At 39.7% G+C, this 19,900-nt stretch overlaps 1 protein-coding gene across 1 annotated transcript in view; it reads right to left on the minus strand.

Moving 5' to 3' along the window:
- The window catches only part of ABCA12 (ATP binding cassette subfamily A member 12), a 168,928-nt gene that overhangs the window by 108,412 nt on the left and 40,616 nt on the right, over positions 1-19,900 (minus strand). Inside the window, exon 3 of the mRNA XM_004767004.3 lies at positions 7,387-7,540. Coding sequence (XP_004767061.1) covers positions 7,387-7,540 — 154 coding nt within the window. The remainder of the gene's footprint in view (positions 1-7,386; positions 7,541-19,900) is intronic.

Genomic DNA, 19,900 nt, shown 5'->3' on the forward strand with positions numbered 1-19,900 from the left:
GATCTACCTTGCCAGAGTTGTGAGTACTATACAGGATGTGCTTATCCAGTGTCTGTCTGAGCCTTGTCACTACAGGCACTTACCAATGTTAACTGTCAAAAAATGATGGCACACAGACAGCCTTCAGGATGGAGCTGAAGTCCCATTCTTATGCATCTATGCTCCAGATATAATCTCCAGATATAACCTCGAGATCTCTGGACACCAAGGGGATGTACCCTTATTATTCACAGATCTGGAGCTGTTAAGTGTTGGCTAGTGAGGTAGGACAAGTCAAAGCATCTTACCCAGGGTTCTGTAATCCCTTCTTCATTTTATTATTTATTTATAAGTTTACTTATAAAAGGAGTTTTTCATTTGTAGTGGTGATCAGTTTTCCCCTTTTTAAGCTGTAAAATTCTTCAGAAAAGACTGTAGTGTACTGCACTGACAGATGGGAGAATGCCTAGCACGTGGCAAGCATTGAATCCTAGATAATAAGGAGTATCATTTGGAAGAACAGATAGCTAAGGAAGCATATATTGTTTTTAATAGCTTAGCTTGCCCTCCACTGTTGCATATCTGTTTCTCCAAAGGTCCTTTAAGAGAAAATACCCAGGAACGGCATGCCAGATTATACATTATATAATGTATAATCATGCACTGTACCTACAATATTCATTGATTAACTAGCCAACATTTATTAAATTCCTACTATATATAACATAATGGAATAATCAAATATGGAGTTGAGATTATAATACACTAAGAATAATAGCTAAGTAAGGACATGCAGACGGGACAATGAGAACACATGACAGGGGCTCCTAAACCACAGATCTAATCCGTGCTTATAGAGCAAGAGTCTAGAATTACAACCCTAATTCAAAGCTCTTGCTACTTTGAACATTTTCCTAACCTTTTCCCTAGACGAGTGGTTCTCAACTGGTGGCAGTTTTGGCCCCTGTCCCAGCAGACATTTGGCAATGACTGGAGGCGTATTTTTTTGATTGTCAGAATGGGAGGGTGGTGGTGCTCCCGTCACCTACGTGCTAAAGAACAGGGATGCTGCTGACCATCCTACAATGCACAGCATAACAAAGAATTATCCGGCCCCAAGTAGCAACGGTGCTGACGCTGAGAAACCCTGCAAAAAGCTATTACAGATAAGTGAATTTATTCTGTGATGACTCATTGCCCATTCCCACTCCCTAGGACAGAGTCAGGAAGCTTAAAAATCCTATTTAGGGAGGGCATATGACGTAATGAGCACTGGGCATTATATAAGACCAATGAATCACAGACCAGTATCTCTGAAACCAGTAATATATGTTAGTTAACTGAATTAAAATAAAAAGTGTTTTCCAAAAAATCCTTCCAACTTCCTAGAGGTTGCTTGGATGAGAAATAATGAAAAAAAAAAAAAAATCCTAAACCCTATTCAAGAACTTCAAAAGCTCTGAGGAAGTCTCAGAGAATCTAATACTGGATATTTCTGGGAAGAATATTAAAGCAAATGTAAAAACTTAGAAGCCCCCCTGAATCCAGCAGACAAGCTCACATGAGTCCAGAAAATCCAACCCTCTAGGTGGGGCAAGAAAGCTTGAATTAAATTTCAAAGTGGCCCATGGGCTTAGTTGACTACCTGTTATGGGACCCAGTCATTTGTACAGTACCATGGAGATGTCTAAGGGATTCTCCTGTACGATGCTGAAGAAGTAGACTCTGCCTCAGTGGCATTTATAGGTCCCTCTTTTGGAATGGAATTCAATAAAAGAAATAGCTCAGATTCAAATGTTACATTTAAGATACTGGAAGGGAAACTAGGCCCAGAGTAGATTTTACGTCTTCTCAGACATGTCTACCAACAGTAACATTTGTGAAATGTCACATTTATAGATATCATTATAATGGTAGGATTTATGCACTCATACTGTATGTCTCTCTATTTCCTGTGAGTGGGAAAGATTACCTGTGTAGGTGGTATCCATGTGTACCATGGTAAATTCTGTCTATAAAAAGAATTGCTTTTAGGGAAGGCACATATGGCAAGTCCTAGAAAGAAAATTCTGACATTCTTTTTTGCCTCGAAGGGTTAGTTAAACATTTTATATTTTTTCCCCTTTTTCCCTAGAATAATCACACAGTGACACCTGGAAAGAAGATGTGAGATGTGCTCTAGGCCAGTTCTGATCCCAGCTTCAGACGACATTCATCAGACTTTTAGCTACAAATAAGGGCACTGAATGCCACGGAGGCTCCCCTACTGATTTGATGCAGCTGTCCTTCCTGGCTACCCTCAAGAGATGTCATTCACAGGAATATCTTAATTTTTCTTCATTGTTTTCTTCTATTTCATCCTAATGTTCATTCTCCCAGGGTCATCAATGCTTCAGAGATACTCCCTGCCTGCCCATGTTCAAAATACACGTCTTTTCTAGGTGGCCCACTAGCCCATCCAAAAATCTTTATCAGTTAAGATGTTGAGATTTAAAAATGCCTTAATATGTTCCTCCATCCTAGGATATCTTTAATATTCTTAGGAGGGACTTTGGAGATGTATATCTGAACTAATACATTTCTAAACGTTTTTAAAGTTACTATGATGGACAGATGAGGCAATGTCTCGGGGGCCAGATGTGTATCAGAAACAAACAGAATATGGGGGAGATACTATCATCTTTCAGGTGATACTACACAAAGGATGTTCTACTAGTCCTGAAACAGGCTGATTAATCTGGCAACACTACTAACACAACACTTATAATTTTTTCTATCACTATTTGCCTATTCCTTCAAGCTACGCAAGAGCCTCTATTTATTTCTCTTTCATTAAACTCTGGGATTCTTGCTCTGTGGCCTGTCTCAAACACAGCTCCATCTAGTCTGGGATCCACCACCCTCTCTGTCCTTAATGATCACATCCTTAAAGGCCTCTGGAGAACTCTCCTGACATCGCCCCACCCAAACCCCTCTCCTTTCCAATAACATATTCGCCCCCTTTGTTGTCTTATGTTCTGGGCAGAGTGAGACCTAAACACTCATCACATTTACCATGTTATATGGCAACTCACCTGCTTACCTGTCTGTCGCTTTCTCCCACTTGACTGCAGGTTTGTATACAGCATAGGACATGCCTTTTCCATCTTCGTGCCTGCCCTGACTCTCAGTCTCCAGCACGCGGTACACATTCAATACATTCTTACACGGTGAATTAACAATTTTGCCTACATGGCAGTTAACATTTCCTCCCACTTTACTTTTTGATAGATTAAACTTTAACCCTTTATTTTTGCATGACTAAATGATTCTAAAGTGGTTACTAAATGGTTATAAATTACTCTGAAGTTAATACAGTATGTGACTTATACATTCCCTGTCATCCGTGTCGTCAAACGAGGACACACATCTATTCTACTTCCATTTACCTTATATTCCCAGTGATATCTTTAGGTCAGTTTCTCCAGTACTAAACAAAAGCCTTGGCATTTTAAAATTATCCCTGGGGGCACCTGGGTGGCTCAGTCAGTTAAGCATCCAACTCTTGATTTTAGGTTGGGTCATGATCTCAGGGTTGGGAGAGTGAGGCCCACATCGGGCTCCATGCTCAGTGCCAAGTCTCCTGGTCCCTCTCCCTGTGCTCCTCCCTGCACTGGCACTTTTTCTCTCTCAAAAAATTAAATAATCTTAAAAAAAATAAATTATATTTGAATAATTTTACTCAATTATTGAATAACGTAAGGTTAACTCTATTAGAAATTCCATCTAAGCCAATGGGAGCAGAGCTATGATTTTGGAAACCACAGGTCATCATGTGTGTCGGCATGACAGAGAGAGCAAATCCACGGAGGCAATTCTCCCACGGGATTCTCAGGAATGCTGAAGCACTTCTCCAAATCATGACCCTGTGTGCTCTGGAGGGTGATGTTCACTGCTCACTAGCTGTGTGAACGATGGCTCAGCCAGGGGCTCCCACTGTTCCTATAGATTCTTCGAGGCAGTGAAGAGGGAGGAAGGACCCCAGGGTAAGTCCTGTGATATTGGATCATCAGTTGTACAAATGAGCAAGAAAACCCATCAATGTAATGTTTCTTTTTCCAGACAGCTAGTTAGAGTTGATGCTGAGTATGGTGTCGGATTTTTATTTTCAAGCACCTGATCCTGAAGCTAATGCCTAAAGAAGTATGCATTTAATAACAGAAGGCTGGTGCCGATGCAAAAACATCAAAACCCTGGGTGACTCGCCAGCATGTAGAGGCAGCAGCGTGATCACGTCTTTAAGAAGAGCCCTGATATGAGGAAGTGGTTATGCAACATGGGGGCTTAAGTGGGTAGGAGAAGAATCAATGAAACAAGATGGAATTGGGAGGGAGACAAACCAAAAGTGACTTAATCTCACAAAACAAACTGAGGGTTGCTGGGGGGAGGGGGTTTGGGAGAAGGGGGTGGGATTATGGACATTGGGGAGGGTATGTGCTTTGGTGAGTGCTGTGAAGTGTGTAAACCTGGTGATTCACAGACCTGTACCCCTGGGGATAAAAATATATGTTTATAAAATAAAAAAATTAAAACAGAAAAAAAAAAATAAAGAAGAGCGGTCTATTAAGATAAACATGGTGGGCCTCTTTTGATGAGGCCAAAGATGGCATTTTCTTCCCTGCACTTACAAAGCAGAAAAAGAAGACAGTTTTGTTTCATAATGAAGCTATGCTGGTAAACCTTCCTTTACCAAAGGGAAGCAATTTAGTGGAGCCGCTTACCCAGTAGCCATGCCCCTGTTTCACTGCATGGCCGTATAAACCATAAAAGTTAATAGCGTGGTGGGAAATATCATTAATGCAATTTTATTATTGTACATAATTTTCTAAATTAAGTTCCAATTACTTCGTAGTTCAGAGAAAATACTGAATATACAGCAGTATACAGTTTGGGCTAGACAAACTACCTAGGGGTTAGAATAAAACAAAAAAAGGGCACATGGTCATCTGCCTAGAGAATCATCAACAGAGGATAATATAAAGCTGGACTTTAATTCTAGTCCCAAAACTAACTCAGTGACTCATCTTAGGGAGTGTGATTCTCTATGATGTCACACAGAAAAGTATTCCTTTTTGGGAAGGTACATTTATAGTCTTAGACATTGATAACAATTCCCCTCATAGTAACTTGGTTCTTCATGAAAAAAAAAGAAAGAAAGAAAGAAAGAAAGAAGAAAGAAAAAGAAAAAGAGAAAAGAAAGTTGACAGCCCCAGGTAGAGCTGCAACCCAATTTGTTCATAAGGGACATTAATATTTCCTATGTCTGCCCAACCCCTTCGTGAAGATCTACCTGATTACTCCACCTGAGAGCTCTCTCTGCTTTCAATATGGAAGGTGTCTTCCTTTAGCACCTTCTGATCCTCTTCGTGCATTCTTTCCTGTTACGGTGACTGCTTTAATATCTTCCCTTCCTTATTAGGACATAGGCAGAGATCCCACCTAATTCACCACTCACAGACCGTCTATGAATTAGCTGAACAACCAAGATGTCAGGCTTCCATCTCCGCTCTCCTCTGATTACGCAAGAGGGCACAGGCTCTTGTTAGCTTTTGGTTCCCTTGCAGAGGTAATGCAGGTATTGGTTGAGGTAATGCTTGCATACACTTACAACATGCTGGTTTCACACATAAGATATTCATGTCATCTCCCTGCTTAACACCTTCCAACGGCTTCTCATTATGCTAAAAATAAAATGCAAATCCCTTCCCTTTTCCTGCTTGCTCTGTCTCCTGTGTGTCTGTCCGACATCTTCCCCACCCCTCGTAGCATCTCTCACTATGTTTTAGCAACCTTAGCCAACGTTCTGTTCCCCTAAATGGTCAGGTTTATCACCCACCACCTGAGGATTATTTGCTGCAGCTCTGCCTGGAACTCTGTCTTCATCTGCTGTTGCTGGTCTCTACCCAAATGCCACCTGCTAGCAGAGGCCGTCCCCTGCCACCCTACTGACTTCCTACCTTTCAACGTCTAGCCCATAACCTGCTATCTTCTTTTTGTAGCACAATTGTTATTATCAGTAATTAGGCTCTTTATTTCTTTGCTCATTTTTTTGCCTGATTTCCATTAGAATGCAAGTAACGGAGGAGGAGAGGATTTGTCCGATTCACATCTGTGCCATGGCACCCAGAATGGTGCCTGGTACACAGAAACATCTCAGTCATTATTTCTTAAAGAAATTACTAAATGAAGGAAGGAACATCAGAGTGTTTTAAGGATTCAGACTCATTAACTTATTGAAACAACAAAACCAAGGTGAATTAGCAACTCCACAATTGTTTTCTGAGCCACTGCCCATGACAATTTTCGATATGTTTCTATTTTATGCTAAACAGCTCGCAGTTGCTCTCTCTCAAAGTATCACCCACATTATTTGATGACCAAAATCATGGTAATATTAATAGAGAAATGGTGTTTAATGTCAAGGAAGTTAAATTACAATTTTGGAAATAAGTATCTCTGATTGGAGATAAATGTAATCCTTCCCTGAGAAACACTTAAAAAAAAAATCTCTAGCCAGAATTATCTCATGGTCGACTCAGATAAGAATACTGTTTTCAGTTCTACAGATAGGTAGGTTCCTGGGAGTCCCTTAGGTAATGGTCTAGATTATCAGTTGCCTCTCACACCAAGAAATAGGACACATTAACCTCATTGAAAGGTTGTTATTTAATAACTATACTTTTAATTTTATTACTTTGAATTCTAGAACTTTATTTATTCCTTTATTTTTTGAAGATTTTATTTACTCATTTGAGAGAGAGACAGAGACAGCATGAGTGGGCAAGGGGCAGAGAGAGAAGGAAAGGGACAGGCTGACACCCCACTGAGTGCAGAGCCACATAGGGGGTTTGATACCAGGACCCTGAGATCACAACCCAAGCAGAAGTCAGACACTTAACTAAGCCACCCTGGCACCCCAATTTCTAAAACTTAAATTTCCTTATTTGCATCTCCTGGGTTTCCATTACATTGGGAAGTACCACATAGAGTAATATAAATAACTCATGCTTCCAGAAGATAACGCCCCTAATATTGCCCTGTATCTGAAGCTTGTGATCAAGCTTAGGACAACGTGTCACTGACAATTTGAGGTGGAATAGAGAATCTCTGAGGGAGGAATGGCTTGGCCACCCAACTTAAAAGCAAAGTTTGGGTAATCCATCCAAAATAGATTATGTTAAATCCCACATAAACATGGTAATTTCAGTGTGTACCCAACTTGTTTGTTCATTCATATTTAGATCACCACATTCGCAGATGTAGAAAATAAAGTCATACATCTAACCCAGGAGGGCTTCCTGAATCTCTCATAAGTAAACAAATTCTGATCTCTCAAAACAACTGAACACACTTGGGAAGAGCCCTTACCTGTCCTTCAATACCGCATCATCAATTCCTTTCCTACGAAGCAGATCTTTTGGCCCATAGGGCGTGTCTTTGCATTTAGAGTCTGTGTCACAGAGTAGGGTTTGCAGGAATGGGAAGAAGCCGGTACTAGGAAGGTTTCGAGGTGCAAGGTAACCTGAAATTAAAAAACAAAACACAAAAATTACATCGCTATGGCATTTGCCTTCGATGGGAAGGAAGTATAGTAACTGTTTTGTGAAATTACTTTCTGGATTATGACTGTCCGGGTCCACTAATGCATCAAAAGATGTAAAAATGACTGCTGCCTCACTAATTTCTTTTCCTGAAATTAGCTGCAAGAATGTCTGCTAGAGTGTTTTAAAAATAAATCACTGTATAACCATATGATAAAACACAATGCAGCTATTAAAAATGTTATCAAGTAATACAGAAAATATTTATAATATCTTGCCAATTAAAATGAGATCAGAAAACAGCATGACCAGAAAAGTTATAATCTTTAAAAAATATATAAATATATGTGTATTTAAAAACCTGGAACAGGGGTGCCAGGGTGGCTCAGTCAGTTAAGTGTCTGCCTTTGGCTTTGGTCATGATCTTAGGGTCCTGGGATGGAGCCCCACATGAGGCTCCTTGCTCAGTGGGGAGCCTGCTTCCTCCTCTCTTCCCTGCTCATGTTCTCTCTTGCCATCTCTCTCTCTCTCTCAGAATAAAACAAAACAAACCAAAAAACCTGGAGGGATTTCCTTGGAGATATATATTTCTTTTCTTTTCTTTTCCCCTTTGGAGATATATTTCACTTTATTTTTGTTTAACTATATAGTAACTACTTTTCCCCACAATGTACATGTCTTCTTTTGTTATCAAAGTCATTATAAATGCAGCTAGTCTTCCAGATACCAGGAAATATTTTTGGTCTCCTTAAAATTCAACATAATATAAATAGGATTAATTATCCTAGGCACACAATATTTTTTCCTACTTAAAAACCCGTAAGAATGGAATAAATAAATTCTCCAAATTAAGATCACAGAAAACAAAAACTTCAAGAGTAAAAGGTTTTGTAAGCTTCACTGCAACATTTGCTTTGTAAAATATGATGGCATATACGTGTCAAAAAACAGGCAAACTGTAAAGCACAAACCTTTTTGCAATTAGGTCTAGTATTAAAATACTAGGCTCCTCTTTGTGGGAGAATATGGAGACAATGAACTTTTTTAAAAAAGGCAGGTTTAGACACTGTAAGAGTAATTCCACACCAAAACTAAAAAGCAAAACCTTAACTTCCTCATGAATCTGCCAAAAAAGATGTCCATACAAGTCTGTTTTCATAATAACAAGAAAGAGGAAAGGTTAAACAACAAGAAAATACTAAGAGCAACAAGGTTGCATACGCATTAATATATAAGCAGGGAGAGTAACAGGTAGACATTTGATCTAAGTAACTTAAATACAGCTCTACCTACAGAAAATTGGAAATAAAGGGGAAGGGGAAATAAGAAAGTTAGCCAGAAGTAAAGAGGGAAAAAAAAAGGAGAGAGGTTGGAAGATGTGTACTGTTGACTCTGAAGATGGAGGAAGGAGCCAAAAGACCAGGAAAGCAGACAAACTCTAGATGCTAGAAAAGGTAAAGACACAAATCTGCCTAGAGCCTCCGGAAGAAATGTAGCCCTGCTGATACCCGAACTTTTAACCCATGAAGACTAAATCTTAGACTTCTCATCTCCAGAACTATAAAATAGTAAGCTGATGGGTTTTTAAATTGAAGGATAGCTGACACATAGTACTAAATTAGATTCGGGGATACAACATAGCGATTAGATATTTATATACATTATGAAATGATCACCACAGTAAGTCCAGTCACCATCTGTCACCATACAAAGTTGTTGCAATATTGTTGACTATATTCCCTACATTGTACTTTACATCCCATGACAGGCATTTTATAACTGGAAGTTTGTACCTCTTAATCCCCTTCACCGATTTTACCCATCCCCCAACCCCACTTCCAGTTAACTCGTGGTGTTTGTAAGACACTAAGTTTGTGGTAATTTGTTAGAGGAGCCATAGGAAACTAATACATGAAATAAGACTGGTATGAATTAAAATTTTTGAAATTTAGAAGAAACTGGAAAAACCTTAAATCCACCAAACTATCCACAACTGCCTTCTAAGCTGCACCCCTTTCTGACACCAGAAAGACCAGGGTCTCTCCTAACATTTAACCCAGTGAAAACTTCACTGGGAAGTGGACCTTCACTGTTTTCACTGTAGTACAATTCCCTGAATGAGCTGGAAAGAGCAGTCAAATTGCCCGTTAACCTTTCGCATCACCCCTCTATCAAAATTCTGCCACAGTAGACTGCATACAGCAAGACCTTTACAACTCTGCAGGGAAATTTCACCACTAATGGTGATCTACCCTACCACACATCCCAACGGTAGCCGCTCTCCCAGAGTGTGGGTCTGCAAATGCTCTCATTCCTGTCTGACCTCAAACACATGCGGTGGGTCCTCTGAATGAAGAGCAGATAGCAGGAGAACGGAAGTGGATGACCCCTTTGCTGTAGGCCCTTTATTGCAGTGATGGAACAGCTGAGCCAGGCAGTGCTGGTAACAACAACAGCTCATGGGAAGCCGTAACACAACAGGAAGAAAAGGGGGAAAAAAGGGAAAAGACATCCTGGGAAGAAGATCTGAAAGGAGGTGGCACATGACATCCAATTTTAGTTTCTCTGGCATTGATTACAAATCAGTTATTAGAGAGGCATTTGGAAGCGTTTAAATCTGCAAGATTCCTCACTGTTATTACTACAGCGATGCCTACTTTATCAGAAAATTCATCGCAGAGTTGCTTTAAAAACCTTTTTAAAGTCCCTACAATGTTCAAAGTACAGACAGTTCATGCTTCACACGGATTTTCTGACAAGTGATATTTAACCTGTTACAATGGGTTCATGCAAATGAGGAACTGGCTTGGGTGTGTGCATTTATAGTAAACACCGTGCCAGGCACAGCATGGACTGCCTGTGTGATTTATTTTACCATCACCTTTTAACTAAGGACCATGCACTCATTAAGATAAGGAAGACTGTTGCAATAACAATCACTGATTTACTAAGCGTCCACCTCCTCACTGTAACATGGAAGGCATGTGACATACATTTATGTCACATCCTTCTTTGATATCCGTAATACAGTTTCTCATACACAGCAACTTTCCACATCATCTGGAGATTCTCTAAAACTAACAAGTCAGAATTAAATATCATTCAACTTTATCTAGTGGTTTTCTTGTGCAGAAAAATGGATTTCTCCCCCCACCCCCCATCTTCTGCCCATCTCAGTTACGTGTATGCCAGGAAGTAACCACTCAGAGCAAGGGTAGACTCAAACCATCACAGGTTTTAAAGAGCTGCTGATGATAAGTTGAACTCATTCTATTCTGAAGATGTCTCTGGCACATTCAGGTTCCAAAATCATGTTTCTCTTTATATCCGTAAATGCTAGGATGCAGGAAAAAAGAGAAACATTTCTCTATCCCTCACAGGACTTCCGTGCAGCAAGCACTGAGCATGCAAATTAGAGCTAAAAACTGGTTGCCCAGATTCACAGCCAGAGCACAGATTTAAGGACAAAGGTAGAGGAAGATCATAACTATGCAAACCACAGCACTACATGTAAGTAGAAAGAAAAACAGATCTTGGGAGCTTGGGATGGAGGCTAAGGCAAGATAAATTCCTTGGAATCATGATTCCCAAAGGTCTTATACTCAGGACATTTATGACTATCTCCAGGAGAAAGAGAATCGAAGAACTTGCAATTCCACGGGGAAATTGGCACCAGAAGACTGGTATATCCTGAAAGTGAGGAGGGTGAGTAATAAGCAAGATCCCAATTCACCTGTGGTTTAGTTTCTGAGGGGCTCCATGCAGAGGCAGTGAAGTAGTCTGAGCAACCTCCCATGGGTGGGGAGAGGTTATTCTCATAAAAGGGACACAGTCAACATTACCTACATAATGTAACACTGACAGATTCCAACATTATTTCAGGGAGTTGAATCAAACCAAACTACAAAGCATTTTTAGGAATAACCTACCAATTAGCTAAGCTTTTAACTAAATCAGATTCGGTTTTCATTGTTTTAAGAATGAAACTGGTGTTATAAAAAGATTCAGCTTAAGAATTAAAAAAATATTCTGTAAAGAATTGTGATATCAACCTACACATCTATGTTAACCTAAAAGGGGGATCAGGTTTGGTTTTTCCTTTCCCTTTCTTCACAAAATTCCTTAATCAGACAGTATTTGTGTGACATAATACAAAGGTTAGAGTACTAGCCCTCAAAGCACAGGTCCCAGACCAACAGCATCAGCACCACCACCCGGGAACTTACTAGAAATAAAAATTTGACATGCCCTCCTGGTAATTCTGATGCACACTAAAGTTTGCCAACAACAGGATTAGACCACAAACTTTTGCAGGGGAGTCAGAGAGTGAATCTTTATTAGCTGTGAGACTCAACTGTACCCATCACATTACTAAACTCCGTCAATGTAGTATGAAAGCAGCAGTAGATAGTGTGCCTATTAATGGGCCTGACTATATTGCAATAAAACTTGATTTACAAAAAAAGCAACAGGCTAGCTTTGGCCTACAGGCTCTAGTTTGCTGACCCGTGGGGGGAATGACCTCTCGTATTTGTCCCTCTCCCTCTCCTATCTTGCTCACTTCTTATTTTCATACCTTCCCCATCCTTCTTGTTCTCTTCCTTCATCTCTTTTACTTAATATCCCTTAATATCCCCTTTCTTCTATTTTCCAATCTTTTGTTCTTTCCTTTCCACTGACCACCCCCCTCTTTTGGCTCAATTTCCAATTCTTTTTTCTCTTTCTTCTGCTATTCCCTTCACCAACTCCCATAGCTCTTTACTCACTGGTACAGCCAAGAATGCTTATTTCCCCCCAAATCTTCCTTTACTTCTGTCCCTTTTTCACCTCCACAGGAGGATTTTTGCCTCCTTCCATAATAAATTCAGGAGCCCGCCGCTCACTGGCACCATCCAAATATTTTCTATTTACCGTATTATTAAAGAAAGAAATGGCACAGTCTTTTCAATCACGAAGTTGCTTCCATTTGACATCATTAGGCTGAGGAAGCATTCTGTAGGCTACCTTGGTGACCTTTGTAGATATTATAATAATGACAGATATTGGAGAACTTCCACTGTGTTTCTTTGTGTTTTCTTCAAGGCTGGTCAGAACCCAACCTAGATGATATTTTGTGTTTCCAGGTAAAAGGAATTTGGTCTTTGCCCCAGTAAAGAAATGAATGATGTACCTTGGAAGGAAATTCTTACTTTTTAAAAATATGAAGTTATTCATTTGGAGTGTTATAGTTTTCTTAACTTTTTAGATAAAGGGTCACATTAGCAGAATATGTTATCAGGCCTTCTGATCGATTAAATGGTAAGTCTCCTCATGAAACACCACAAGAATTTCTCATCATGACAAGAGTACAAAATGAGACAAGTATATCTGGAAAATCACCTATAAACAAATAACCAGATAAGAATAAAGAAAGTATGAGAAGGGAAGTGAATCTCAGAAGGATATTTGTAATAATCTAGTAAAGTCAGTCTTTTTATTCTTCTTACAGTTTTTCAGCAAATTTCATTCTCAATAACATCTTTAAAGATATAATTAAGAATATTAATGACATAAACCTAGCCTTTTAAATTATTACATGAGTTTTTATCAGGAACCCATAGGACTGTCCTTGTTCTTCACAGGCCCTTTCCATTTGGAGGAGAGAACTGATCCCTGAGGGGAGGTGTCCTGTTTCTTCACTCATCACTAGGTAAACTCAAATACGTTAGTGCTTCCTGATTCTAATCCCTCTGAATGTGGGTTTGCTTTTCTTTCTTTCTTTCTTCTTTTTTTTTTTTTAATCTTTGCAGACCAGAGAGACTTTAGCCTAGGGTGTAATACTGGTATAACTTTGAATCTTCAGGTAAAGTCATGAGCTCAATAAAATTGCACTTCTTGAGAGACTAGATAAAGAATAAGCTACTCGAAAGAATGAAAAACCCTTACATAGTACTGAACACAATGCTTGACACAGTGCTAGCAATTATTAACGATATGAATGAATGAATGGATGAATGAACAAACCCCTGAAGGTCACAGGAAGACTGCATGATTTAGGATTTTAACATAATATCCACCTTTATCTTTATCATTTATAGCAAATTTTATCCCATATTACCATAAGTTCAATAGCTAACCATGGATACAGTAAGTTCAATTGATAGTAAGTACAATGGGTAATCCTACAATATATTTATGTGCCTTGTAAGAATGGGTAAATCAATACTGATAAAACCAGTAATACTTATTATAGGCCATTTAGGTCTCAGTTTCTTTAAAAATAGAGGGAGTACACACTGACATCAATAATATCAACCACAGAAATTACTGTCCACAGAGAGAATCTCTCCGTCCCCTATCTGTTCAGTGAATATTTACCAAACAGACACTGAGTATCTGGCCCTGAGGAAGGTGCTAAGTAAGGGTCATCCTTCAATTTTCTAAAAATAAGAAATACTTCATTTAAACATTAAAAAATTTATTTCTAGGTTATGCGTGTGTGTGAGAGAGAGAAAGACACAGAGAGAGACCACCTACTTTCAAAGCTAATCACACTTTTATTATATAAGATGCATATAGAAGTCATTTGTTTTCCTAAATTATCAGAAATATTATGTACACAAGTAGTGTATGTTTGAAAATAAATGGCAAAACATTGGTAAGAAAAAAAAAAGTCCTTTTTTTTCAAGAATTAAACAATGACCATTTCATACAAGCCCCAAGACCATCCTATAGGATAGGCAGGGCAATGGTGATGCCCATTTTGTAGACAACCTCAGAGAGATCAAGCAACTTGCTCAAAGTCACATGAAAAGTTAAGTGTCACAGATGGATCCAGAACTATGTGATACACGACAATAATGAAAACAACATTCTGTTCAGCTACATTTTCCTGTATCGTGGAGTGAGCAGACTGAGAATTTGAAAAACAGGTACCATTCTGGTTTTGATGCTGATTCACTAAATTATCAGGGGTCAATTAACCTCCCCATGTCTCTATTTCCACATCTACCAAATGGAGGATAATGGGCTTTGTCACCTCACAGAGCACAAGGAAGATGAATCAGGTAACTTGTGTAAGGCACTGGGAAGACTGGAGAGAGAAGGCCATGTGGAATCTGGAGTGCCCACTGCTCATCAGACTGCTGTTGCGTCATGTATGTCATTTACCACGCAGTGAGCAGGGCTGTGCCGCTCCACCTGGGCTCCCATCCCTGTGCCTTGAACCAATGACTGGTTAGGAGTATTGTTAGGAGTGCTTCTCTCCCTAGTAATTCATAATATGTACCTGTACCACCTGCTACAGTGCTTCAATTACTGCGTGCCCAGTAGGTGTGGCACCATGATACATTCTTCCTAATTCTCCCCAGGCAAGTCTTGCTCCATCATCAGGTGCTTTTCCCAGGTCAAGTCCTTTGGCAAAAAAGTAGACTGTTCCTGGCAGTGAGAGCTGCGGCAAGATGCTAAGTCCTATAAGCAGTGTGTAAGAAGGCCCTATACTCAAAAGGCTGGTGTCTCTCTGTGCTGCAGAGACCCAAAACAGACCCTGGGTCATCTAAGATGGTGTCTCACATATACTGGGATCTTCTCCACATTCCTCAGACTTGGCTCCAAGTATGGTAACCAACAGGTTTTTAAATGGAAGTTTCCTGGGGAAGATAATCTGGGGACTCTGGCTACAAAACTGCAGGTGCTGGGGCACCTGGGTGGCTCAGTGGGTTACCTCTGCCTTTGGCTCAGGTCATGATCCCAGGGTCCTGGGATCAAGCCCCGCATCGGGCTCTCTGCTCAATGGGGAGCCTGTATCACCCCTTCTCTCTGCCTGCCTCTCTGCCTGCCTGTGATCTCTGTCTGTAAAATAAATAAATAAAATCTTTTTTTAAAAAATTCAAAATTGCAGGTGCTACAGGAGGTGCGAAAAGATTCTTGCCCTTCTGATACATGTGGCATATTACTATCATTATTTTTTAGGATAAAGGGCTGAGGCAGTTTAGACTCAGGACCTTGCTATCTCTTCAGATGTTGCCTCTTTGATCCTGAAGTGCACACTTGAGCTGATGGTCAGCCCAAAGGGCTCCATAACCCATCTTCCTTAGTTTCCAGAAGAGATGTGCCTCCTTCCTTTCTGAAGATTAAGGGGACCCTGTTGGGCGATGGATTCCAAAGATCATGGCTTGATTTATTTAAATTGTAAACAAAATGATGTGATTCAGGGCTAGGAGACGTAATTATAAAACACACATGCCAGACAATAAACTCCCACATGGAGTGAATCTGGAGTTTAAAAAGACTTACTAATACTATTAAGGATATTTGCCCTTGGCGAGGAATCTTGAGTTCTATGGCTCTTCTTAGGCGAGTGGGGTCCAACTGTTTTCTCAGGACTAACAGTAACCAACTGAAGCTTGTCTTTCAGTAACAAAGATTCACAATTGCCTTTTTAAAAATCTTCCTTGCCATGGCCATCTGCAAACAGAATCTTGGCAACTGTTTTATTTCCTTCCAAATCCGACGTTCAAAGAAAAACAAACCCTAGATTCTTCTTCCATTGTAGAACATTCCTCCTATAAAACTTAGTCTCTTAATTCTTCCTAGATACGGCTAACCAGGAAAGTGCCCCATAGCCGTTGGGCAGGGCTGACCAGAAGCTGGATCCACACTGATGTGTGGCTGGGCTGACGGCTAACACTGAGAGCCACTGCGCTGCACCCCACCAGCCACAGACTCCCCTGAAAACTGCCCCATTCCACAGGTCCAGGGACATCTGTTAGCACGGAGTAAAGGGTGGAGGTACTTCCCCCATGCCACCATGTTCCTCCGGAGTTGTCAGCGAAGTGCTATGCTCTCATTATTACTCACAGGGATAGCGCTCAGCTGGGGAGTGAACTCACAAAACCTGCAGGGGTGGGGGCCGAGAACTGAAGGACTGATTCTACTCCCACCAGGGTGGTGGTCTCCAGTGTGATGTTGCCGTTGGGGGAGCAGGGGGTTGGGGAGCATAAGCATTTCCATAAACCAGGCTCTGGAGCCAAATGAGTTTAGGAAACTAAGCTCTATCTTCTGTTCTGGGAAAGCCAGAATACATTTGCATATTAAAGATTCTGAGAAGTTTTTCAGTAAAAAACCTGAATACCTTTAGTTAATTCCACATTTCCACAAATGTGAGTACAGAATATTAATTCTGTTTCTTTTTTTTTTCTTTTTCTTCCTGTTTTTATTTAAGATTCCTGGGAATGAATATTCCATGGGGTGCACTTTGGAAAACAGTGCCTTTACCTATGATCTCACATATTCCCAACTGAAAAGGAATCTGGAACTGGAAAATTTTTTTTGGCCCCCAGGAAGGAACTTTTAACATAAGGAAATATCTTGGCTTTCAGTCCTGATGTACTAGAACTTACTTGTAAACTGCCACTTCCCAACTCACTAACTTGGCTTAAATACAGTAATTCAAGAAGCTCCTTACTGTTTACTTGTGAAAATCTGTTAAAACCGGGCATCACTATTTGTGGAAGTCCTTCAGCAAAACTTGTCTAAGACATTGCTTGGGGAAGGGAATTTCATTCCAGAAGGATTTGGGAAAGCTTATAAAAGTACACACTCTATAATGGGAAAAAATAAGGTAATGAAGAAATCAGAATGAGAGCAAACAAGTATAGGAAAGAATAAAGCCAATACAATAATAAGTGCCAAAGGTATTTGCTTTATTAAAAGTTGGCTGCAAATCTGAATCTGGGTGTCCTAAGGAACTACAGAAACAATCATCTAGTGTGGCCCCAGATAAAACGGAATTAAATAAACGTATCAGGGGAGGTACAGCTTTTCTCTCATACTGAGAGAAATCATACCTTTTAGGCACCAAAAACTTCAATGGGTCTTAGCATATTTGCTTCCACCCAGAAAAGGAGCACCATCGAAAGTGACTCACCATCCTAGTGACCCACTGCTAATGGGTCCTATCCCGGAGTTGTTTGGGAGTTTGCCAGAAAAATGTCTCCTTCAACTTGTTTCTTAAGTATTTGTCTTTCTGGTGTCTGGACTAAGTTATGAGTCATTGTCAGGAGCTACATGTTGGCAGAAATTTTAGGAATTTCTCTAGTGAGTGAAGCATGAGGCAGGAGCAAGAGTTTAAAAAGCATTCTTCTAATCCTAGCTTTGCAAATGATTTATGATGCAACCACGACCCTCTACCTTGAGTCATTTCCTCACTTATGCAGGAAACATAAATCTGGACTACCCATCCATCACAACTATTACAAGTGGAAGAATCTCCTGTAAAAGGAGATTAGCCATGCTGAAGTACTAAACACTTAACATAAGATGAAAATTATGTTTGGAAATTAAAATATGATCTCAGTAACCCATTAAGAGTAATGATATGGAGAAAAGAATTTCAGTCATTACCCCTATAAAGGTATGTTACTAATAACGATTTTTTTCATTCAGAAATCTGACTCAGTTATCACAGAGAATTATACGTGTTATAGTGTAAAAATAAAAGCCAGTGAAGTACATTCCCAGGATCACTGAGCAGAAAAAAGGAAAGTCCCATAAACACAGAAGCTGAGTAATGTCTCTAATTCAACAGATGGTCTATTCACTTGGGAAGAAAAGGGTCTGGTTTGGGATCCTATCACTTCTCCACAGCTTGTGTAATATTTATGTCTTTGGTATTCATATTCCGTCTATTTGCAAATGATACATGTGACAACCTGCCAGTGGAAAATGTATGTCACAACCTTTTCTTTCAAGCAGCACTGCTGACAGGTAGCAACCTCATCTCTCGTCAGCCTTGACTTTCTCCGAAACCAAAGATTCTCTTACCAAGACCTCTGCCAATCATAAAGAGAAAATCTAAGTGACCTGTGGCTTGCTTTGTAACAACAACATATTACTGGCCTGTTCTCTCCTTCTATGTAGAATCACTTTCCATCAAATCATTTTTCATCATTAGGAAAAATGAAAAAAAGCAGAGAAAAATCCCCATGGGGCATATTCCTAGGTTGCAGAAAAAAAAAAAATGCTAACATGGCAATTAGTATTTTCTTTTTTTTTCTAAGAAAAAAGTTTCTTTTTTTTTTTAAAAAGAAAGAAGTAATGCAGAAAAATACAAATAGAAAACCTCAAGATTCCATTTGTCTCTCAGATTGGCAAAAAGTTTAAAAAGTCTGACAACACCAAGTGTTGGAGAGGATATACAGCAGTGGGGAATTCTCATCTCATGGTGGGGGGAAAAAATTAGTAAAGTCACCATGGAATGCATTTGACCACACTGAACAAACTCTAAATGTGCAGAGCTGTAGGTATATACCCCGGACACATGTGCATACATGCACCAAGAGACATATTTAAAACATCCATCACAATACTACTGGAAATAACTGAAAAAGTAACCTAGGTGCTCATCAAAAGACCACAGATAAATAGATTGTGATATATCTATGTATGGAATACATGGTCAAAATGAATCCACTAAAGCTGCACAAATCAATGGAGATAAACATACAAAATGCCATCCTAAGCAGTAACACAGTGTTCAACTAAAAAGCATGGTGCAAAAGGATGCTAGGTTGGGGTGCTATTGCTATAAAGCTTAAAAAACCTGTGGTCAAAAGGTACAAACTTCCAGTTATAAGATAAGTAAGTCCTGGGCACTTAATACATATGGTGACAATGGTTAACAATACTGTGTTATATATCTGAAAGTTGCGAAGTGAGTGGATCTTAAAAGTTCTCAACTCAGCGATAGGCAATAAGGAGGGCATGTGATGTGATGAGCACTGGGTGTTATACACAACTAATGAATCACTGAACAATACATCAAAAACTAATGATGTACTACTATATGCTGGCTAATTGAATTTAAGTAAAAAAAAGTTAGCATGAGAAAAAAATTGGCAAGCAGGTGAAGTAACAGATGTTAACTAAATTACTGTGATCATTTCACAATATATACACATATCAAATCATTCTGTTGTACATCTGAAACTAATACTCTATGTGTCCACTATATTTCAGTAAAGCTGGGAAAATACCTTACAGTTATACTAGGAGACATATAAAATAAGAGGAGAAGAAGAGGAAAAACCACTTGCTATATTACATAGCGATGAAATTATCAAAGACACCCTTCGGCAAAGAATCATAGAATTATCCCCGGTTCTTCACAGCACCCATTTCAGAACAAAGATCTGCTTCCTAGGACCCTCCCCAGTTGTCACCCAGAGTCCAACTCCTATAATAGGTTCCTTTTGGCACTCTCTAGCTGAGACACTCTACCGTTCCCTCACGGTGAGCACTTCTCCCTAGCTACCAAGAGAAATAAACACAACTCACCCAACAACAAAGTTAAATTAAAACCC

Source organism: Mustela putorius, unplaced genomic scaffold (assembly GCF_011764305.1).
Source record: "Mustela putorius furo isolate JIRA1106 unplaced genomic scaffold, ASM1176430v1.1 tig00000275_pilon_pilon_pilon, whole genome shotgun sequence".
NCBI classification, from domain to species: domain Eukaryota; kingdom Metazoa; phylum Chordata; class Mammalia; order Carnivora; family Mustelidae; genus Mustela; species Mustela putorius.